This window comes from Xiphophorus couchianus, chromosome 6, assembly GCF_001444195.1.
Source record: "Xiphophorus couchianus chromosome 6, X_couchianus-1.0, whole genome shotgun sequence".
Classification (NCBI taxonomy): Eukaryota; Metazoa; Chordata; class Actinopteri; order Cyprinodontiformes; family Poeciliidae; genus Xiphophorus; species Xiphophorus couchianus.
Window position 1 is genome coordinate 2049436 of NC_040233.1, and position 8602 is coordinate 2058037.

Below are 8602 nucleotides of genomic sequence, written 5' to 3' on the forward strand. Positions count from 1 at the left end.
CTAGTGTGGTGCTGGTTTGATTTCCGCTCTGTCTTCCTCTCCAGAATTCACCTTGCACAGATGCCTTCTTCTATCATCCCTAAAAGAAGGGAGTACCATCTTTTATGGGTGATATAAAAGATGGTACTGCCTTGTTTCAGTGCGACTCTACACAAAACAAGGTGACAGAGACAAGGAGTAATATGTTTGGTATGGAGCAACCTGAATGGCTTGGAATACAGACCTCGACCTGACAGAACATCTTTGGTACAAATTAGAGAAGACAAATCAATATTGGCATTCTAATCCAAAATCATTGTCTGACCTCACATATTACCTTCAGAATAGTTAACATTTTCTTATATTAATTCTCTTAAAGTTGTAGAAAGCCTTCTCGGAGGAGTTAAATTTGTGAGAGCTTCTAAGGATTGGCTGACATATAAAACACCAATGGATTAAGAACAGGATGCCATTTGTTTGAAGGTGGATTACGAAATGCCTTCAGCAACACAACGTATCTAAAGAGAGAAAATAGCTGGTCAAGTGCTCCTCTACTAATTCTTTAGCTTATTCTCTTCAGGACTCTTTCAGGATCACTCCAAGACCTTACCACAGGCCAAAACAAAATTGTTGGCAAAATATTACTTTAAATCTAGATCTGTCAGGGGTCTGAACAACAAAACTTATCAAATCTTTATTTAATAATTCAAGATATCCTAATCCGGCAAGACTATGCAGTATGTCTGATGAAAATGTCTCAGAGACAATCTGTCAGTCATTATGAGAGAAGAAGGCCTGTCTGGGTTTTTAATTCCTCCCCAGTCTCTCACGCTACATGACATGAAACACAAAGAGGAACCTGTTAGGAAAGTGAGAGCCTTACATGACACCCTAAACCGTGTCTTCTTTTCATGTGTTAACCTTTTCCACACTGCGAGCTCACCTGATGGAGCACATGACTGTTTCATCACCTCAGTGACTCACCGCTCAAATATTCCCCCTCTCTGCACCGGTTTCAGGCAGCTAGCTTCTGGCACCCAGATCTTGTAAGACAATAAATGACTTCTCAAAAAATATTTATGGAACAACTACTTGCACACTCTCATCACAGGTCAAACAGCAGTGTTACCTGATTGGGCTGCTGCTATTATTGCCATTATTTTGAACACATCAGACATTAGACAGACAGAAAGCATAACAAGGTGACATAAATATGTTCCTATCTCATCTTTTCAAAACTACTTTGCACATGAAACTGGCACAGTATGTCACTGAACTCAGACCAGTGTTGCATTAATGGTTTCTTGACTGTATGCTTTTAAAACTAAGAACATGAGGAAATAAAGCACATTTAGTTTAGCATAGATTCTTGTCACATGTCTGAAGTCTGTGTTGCTGGTGATGTATCCCTGATTAGTTAAACACATATATGTATACTGGGATGGAGGGTGTAGGGAGTGCTACTGGGTGAGAACAGAGTACATTACATTCTCTGTAAAACTTCAACATTTTTCTTCAGCAGTGGAGTCTTACACAGAAGTCATTGTGGGTGAGTGTATTACTCATTTCATTGGAAACACTGTAACTCTCTAAAGCTTTCTGTGTGTGCTTCCTGGCTCTTAGCCACTTATTGATTATTTGTTTTACTCTTCTGTGAGGTTTATGGTTAAATAAAGTCCATTCCACTGCCTTATTTTGACTCATAGCCACAACCATTGCCCTTGGCATGTTATACAATATTTAAACTTTTTTGTGAAGGGCTCTTTGCTTTTGCTAATCATACCACTGTGTATAGTTTGATGATGAGAAACTTTTCAGTTAATATCAAACCGGCTGAAATTGATTTATGCATAGCAGTACATAGATACTGACGGATTTCAGGTGGCTTCTTGGGTTTCTAAGTTAAGTTGCACATAATTTTATTCATGTGTTTAATACTTGTTCCCTGTCGCATTCTGTTTTTACTCGTAACTTTGTTTATGGAATAACTTGTTTTCATTTCATTTTAGGTTGATGACGTCTTGGTTAAATTTTATCAATGAGCTAACTAGAAATATTTAAACTGAGAAAAACATTGACACATCTACACATTTTACCCGCAATTTTATGTGATATAGATAATACCGTAGTGTTGTGATATTGTTGTGTTTTTCTCCACGAGCCATTCAAACCAGAAAATGTGGTAGAATTATGCTGACTTGAGGTTTGGTATAAAGATGCTAATAGAAAGGAAGTTTAACCACCAGGTTTGTGCTTGGAAATTTTTTTTTAACCAAGATAATATTTATGTTTTTCTAAACACTATGAAAAGAACTTCTGCAGTTATAAGCAGATTCTGGGAATTCTCTGAAGTACTGTAAATGAGGTCAATGATGACACGAGCCACGCAAAACAGAGGACACACCTCATTGTATTAAGTTTCACATATTTATGGATAACTATTGAGAGATGCTCCACTGCACCACTGAAGTCTGCATTTAGCAGCTTAGCAGATCTGTCTGTCACTGATAACACAAGAATGTTGTGGCCTAAAAGGTCAGACATGCTTTAGTTTGTATAAAACATATTTTCCATTTCATCTTTGAGGAGCATCATAAGTCAGCTGTGATGATGTAAGAAATGGTGCCAAGCGCCAAGGCTACGCTTTCAGATGTTGCTTAATAAAATGTTTGTGATTGAGGCTCTGCCTTTTTTCCTGATCTGTTATTTTCTCTTTGGGGTGAAAAGCTTTCAACTTTGTCTTGTATTTGTTTTTAATATTTGATGTCAGGCTCTTCAAACATGCGGCAGCTGCCTTGAACAACCTGAACCTGGTCCGTCAGGATTGAGGATTATATCAGCTCAGTCTGGCTGTGGGGCATCAGCGGCTGCGCCCTCTGGCCTAGCTGGCGGGGTTTTCATGTAAGCAGAAAAGTTTAACTTCACAGGGCTCTCCACAGGTTCACCTGTGTAACCTTGGGAACAATGGTGTAATTCCGAACTGACCCTGTCAGTGCCAGTGCCGGTCACATGGGAATCTGTTTGGGTGCTGTGATCAGATGATTCAGCAATATTTTCTCTCTCAGTGCCATCTCCACGGATTCCCACAAAGTTCTGACAAATTCTAAATTCATCAGTAATTCTACTGTAATTATCAAATGCATCAGAATTTAAATTAAATAAAAAAAAACAACCCAAAGAACTGTTAAATTCACTTAAGTAAAAAAAAAGAGAGAGGTAAATACATGTTACATAAAACCTGCAGAGCTACAGAAAATAAAATGTCTAAAACCTAAATAAAGAATTTATTCTTTAGGAACTATGTGATCAAAATGTAATTCAAATGAATTCCACATTTACAGATCTATCCTCATCCCACATAACTCAATCCTTCAAAATGTTGCCTCATTTCTGCATGTGGCCCACACTAAGCCATTCACAGACCGGCTTATTCAACTAGGGGTGTGGCATCACTGGAGCACTATAAATAATGCATGTGAAGAATCTTTTTCTCAGAACATGGACAAACCCATTCCACAGTGGTGGAGCACTTATAAATCAACCCTAGCCAGCAGACTCACCATGCTCACATCACACACTCCTGCTCTGCTCGCCTCTTACACCTTGCTGCTCCTGTTGGTCCCCACCTCAGGGGTACTCCAGCCTGACGCTGCGCGCCAAGGCTTGCTTGAGACCAGCAACGTCGATGACCGGGGGCCTCTAATCCTGGAGGCGGTGAAGAAGGGGATCCTTGGCTCTCTGGGTTTGGACAAAGAGCCAAAGCCTGCCATGAAGGCCTCACAGAGGGAGCTGAGGAAGATGTTCAAGCTCTACAGGGAAAAAATCAGCGAGATGAGGAGAAACTCCAGCCAGTCAGTGAGGGAGACCTGGCAGTCCAACACGTCCACTGTGCTCTTTCCAGGTATACACAAGACATTACAAATAAACTTTAACCTAACTCAGTCATAGTCATGCTTACAGGACTGATGTCAAAGGTGCTTGAGAGCAGCTTGAGCTAAATTAGAAAAGAAGTAGATGATTAATGGGTTTAGAAAAACTACAACGTCATTCAAGTAAAGCTGATTGTTTAAAGGTATGGGTTTTTGTCTCTAAGGTCAATGTTGGAGTTGGTCATTGCAGATTTCTGGATAAATAGAAAAATTTTGGTACTAACAAATATCTATGAAAGAAAGCAGACACATTCCTCCAAGCTTTTAAAAATCATGAGCATGAAAGGTTAACACGTTTCAACTGATGTCACTGATGTCTTTGAGTTTAATTTTAGAAATGTTTATGTTTTCTCTGTCAGAATGCCACCATTTTGTCATCTCATTAAACCCTTCTTCTGTTTTTGCCTTTTAGCCGAGCCGTTGCATGTTCTACGGAAGGATGATCAGCGACACATTGTTTGGTATCGAGCTGTTTTCCAAAAGAACCCAAAAATTCACTCTGAACTGACAATGGCACAAGCACAACTGAAAGTATCCGGTTCTGGCTTAGGTAACAATCCCAAAACTAGAAGATACATCAAAGTTAAAATTAATGGGATGAAGCCAAGAAACTCTGCTGCATGGACCTACAATGACAGCAATTCAATGATCCCAAGGGTGACCCTGGACATCAGCTCTGAGGCAAGCAGAGGGATGTGGATAGATGATCAAGTACTGGTCGTAGATGTAGGGATGGCTCCACTTAGCAGGAAAGCCTCTAAATTAAAGCCGACTGTGACTCTGGAACTGGGCCTAAAGGACTCTGTCCCCTCTCGGGGCGGAAGGTGGCGCCGCTCAAACAAGGAAGACCACTGTGATGAGCGAGGGTGGTGCTGCCGGAAGTCTGTGACCGTGTCCTTCAAAGATATCGGATGGACGGACTGGGTGGTGGCCCCAACCGAGTACACCATGCATTTCTGTGACGGCACCTGCCCCCACAACTACAAGCCGGCCAGCATGCACACACAGGTGAAGTCCCGCCTGCACCAGATCACCAAGGGAGAGATGCCCCGGCCCTGCTGCGTCCCGGCAGCGTACGAGCCCATGGTGCTGATGCACTACGACAGCAGGGGGAAGCTGAAGCTGACTCTGTTCAACGACTTCATCGTCACTAAATGTCACTGTGCCTGAGCAGAACATGCAACAGACTGTTTCAACGCCTTTAGACTCCATCCATCCACCCATCCATCCATCCATCCATTCACCCATCCATCCATAGATGCTCCTCCAGGGATTATGGCATTAAATTAAACAAGAAGAATATCTTGTGTGACGTAGGTTAGTTATTAAAAAGGTGGATTTCATAAATTAAATACTTGACTTGATTAAAAGTGCATTTATTCACTATAAATGGAAAAAAATCCCAGGTATTTATTTAATGTTTGTTTATTTATTATTTGTTTTATTATATCACTGTTGTGCTCCGTTACACCAGATGCATTGAGCTGCATTGTTTTATAGGACTTTGATATTCTGAGTGTTGTCTTATGCATTTCTATAATTGAAAATTAATAAAACTTCAATTTAAAAAAACATAACTGTTTTTCTTGAATTTATCACTGTGCAAATCTGATAGATTAAAACAAAAATCAACGTCCTGACATGTTTTGGGAAGAAAACAATAAACCTTTTCAGATTAGTAAAGTCAGGGAGGGGCTGGGAGTTTCCGACCAGATAAGGTCTTACTCACTCAGATGGCCTTGAAAGCGTTGCTAAGCATCGCCTTGATTCATTAATTTAAAAGAAAGCTGCCGGGCAATTTAGTCCAAACTGGCATATCAGGAGACAAACCTTTACAATATTTTTATGGCATATTATCAAATCTTCCTTTGGTCATTTCCTTTCCGTGCTGCCTAGGTAATGTTTGGCAACAACTGAAATCCCCACCAGAAATCTCAAAGGCACAATTCAAGGCCAGAGCTGTGTTACCGGAGAACAAAGATGAATGCAATAAAGAGGGCACCTTGATATGAGCCAGTCGCAGTAGCAGAAAGAAAAAGAAAAGTTTACAGTGTAATAACCCTACCTCTTTTAATGAGTAGTACAGGTGAGGGTCACCGACCTGCGACTGTTTTGATGAAGTCATTGCACTGAAGGATAAGTCTACCTAATAACCTTGAACAACTAAATAAACAGATAATCACGAGCAGGCACTAAATATATCAGACCTCAGTTTAATTTGCTCCTCTACCCAGTCATATACAGCTTTCTATTCTGTTGCCTTCTGTTGGAACGATAACTTCTTAGCATCCACACATTTTGGAAGAACAAAAAGATCTGCACCATCAGATCCTGAACTGCTTGGGTTGGTTATATCACCCAAATTACTCAAGTGGGTCAGGTCAGCAGTCTTTATCATGGTCGCCATAGTTAGGGTTCATTTCAGTCGTAGTCTCAACTTAAATCAGCGGGGTCAAAATTATTTTCATGTTGGGTCACATCAGGATGATGAATGTCCTCAAAGGGTAGGCTATAGCCGAATGTATAGCTAAAACTAATTACTAATAAAATCCTAGCCCTGTTCTCACGGTGATTACAGTAGTACTGCATTCAATTGAATTTAGAAATCAGAAATGTGTTAAGTTCCAGTTAAACTTAGAAAATTCTGTGCTCAATGTTGTTAGTAGGACAGATTCAGCCCCACCATTTTTAGCATAGTCTGATTTAAAGTCTTAAAAACGGTCAGAACAACAGCAAAAAGGTATGTAATAATTTAGAAACACCAGCTGACCTAATACAGGAACAGTACATTTCATCTTATTTTAGTGAGGATAAAAGGTTACATGTCACAACGTGCATGTAAGTAGCAGGTCTGATGCACACATTTTTTCTGCATATGAAGACGCAAAGCGAAAGCAAAAACAGAAACTCTCAGAGTCTGTTCTGTATTTTTATGTGCCTTACTGGTCAGTTCTTCTTTTTATTTATTTTTCATTAATTAAGCATTGTTGCATCTTATTTATTCAGAACTTCCTCTATATGCAGCATGAAAAGTCATCAGGCTCCTCCTGCTTCCTGGTATGACTGAAACTGAAATAGCACAAAGTAAAATTAAAACAGTAAAAATTCTCTTGCCCAGAGTTTCTGAAATTCTTTTTTAACACCATCTGAGTAAATGTTAAGGTTTCCAGGTGCCATTATGTTGATAGAGAGTAACACAGAGTTTGACTTCATCTATTGCTCCTACAATAAGCATCATGTTTATTTTGCATGACGCTAAATAAACTCCCTGTTATTAACTTTTAACTTTTCATTAACATTGAAAGCCCGTGTTAGTTGTGGCAGATGGATAGTTGCACTGAGCCAGGTTCTGGTTCTGCTGGAGGTTTCTTCCTGTTAAAGGGGACTTTTTTCTCTCCACTGTCACTACATGCACACTTGGTATGGGGGATTGCTGTAAAGTCAACAACACAATGCAAGCAATTGTCTGCTGTTGGGTCATGTTTGTCCAGGAGGAGTGAATCCTGCAGGTCAATAACTGGATGCAATCTGCTGGGTTTAATTAGACAAAAAATGTTCATACTACTTTGAATAAAGAATTGAGCTTGATGCACTGATTGATTGGAGTGTACAAGATCTGTCCCTGGTGAAGCTTGTGTCATTGCGTCTGACGTAAGATATGAACATGTAAGATATGGCATTGAACTTAATTGTTTCAAGTAACATCAAAGTGAAAAGTTCCTTTAGGTTAAAGACTTGTAACTTTTACGTTAATTCAACACAAAAGAGTAAGTTGCCATCACTAAACCCCCCAAAAAAGTGAGATTAATGTAAATAAGTCCATAAAATGAACTACACCCCAAACTTTACACTTTATAGAATGTAGGAAATAGGCAGAATATAAATCTAAAGGGATTAAGGCACAACTAAGTACAATGATAGTAATTTATTGGTTGATGCTACAAATGTAAGAGCATATAAGTTGCATTATAACTTTGTTTATTCTTTTATTACACTACGGCCAGTAAAGTCAAACCAAACCAACAGATCTATCCTAAATAAATCAACAACTAAGAATAGACAGATCCAAAGTAAAAGATACAGTTTGGGGTTGAGCACAATAGAACAAGAAAGCAGGTAATCAAACACATAGAAAAACCAAAATGACCCTGAATCCTGACACACATACCTCAAAATGATAATTATTGTTGTTTTAAAATATGCTTTAATGGGTGAGTTCACTCTAAGCACGTCTGCAAACAACATGGAGAGAAGAAAAATACACAAAAAATGCTGCCATGAAGTTAGAGCATTCGGAAGACCAACCATAAAATATATGTCAACACAAATAAAAGAATTTCAGAGTAAAGTACAGGCATCACTTGTTATCCTGCCCTCAGCTCTCTGAAGGTTAAATGAGGTGTAACATCAGTCATTATATCCACACACATTATGTTTAAGTTTCATCAGACCTCAGGATGTCAAGGTCTGCAAACTGCAATCTGGTGATTTTTGCTGCTTGTAGAGTAACAGCAAACAACCATGCACGCACACTCACAAGTAGGGAGAATTTAGAGACACCAATTTACCTGACAGTCATGTTTTTGAACTGTGGGAAACATGCAAACTCCATGTAGAAAGACCCTGGGCTGGGAATCATACCTAGGACCTTCTTGCTGCAAAGCAACAGTGCTATCAGCTGCTACACTGTGCAG

The 8602-nt window shown here is 39.5% G+C and overlaps 1 protein-coding gene across 1 annotated transcript; it reads left to right on the forward strand.

The window, feature by feature from the left end:
* The first annotated feature begins 3293 nt into the window (after nt 1-3293).
* On the forward strand, nt 3294-5482 carry gdf15 (Growth differentiation factor-15). The gene is made up of 2 exons (XM_028019675.1): nt 3294-3880; nt 4321-5482. The coding sequence occupies exons 1-2, from the start codon at nt 3478-3480 to the stop codon at nt 5076-5078; spliced, it is 1161 nt and encodes a 386-aa protein (XP_027875476.1). The 5' UTR covers nt 3294-3477; the 3' UTR covers nt 5079-5482.
* The last annotated feature ends 3120 nt before the right edge of the window (nt 5483-8602 follow it).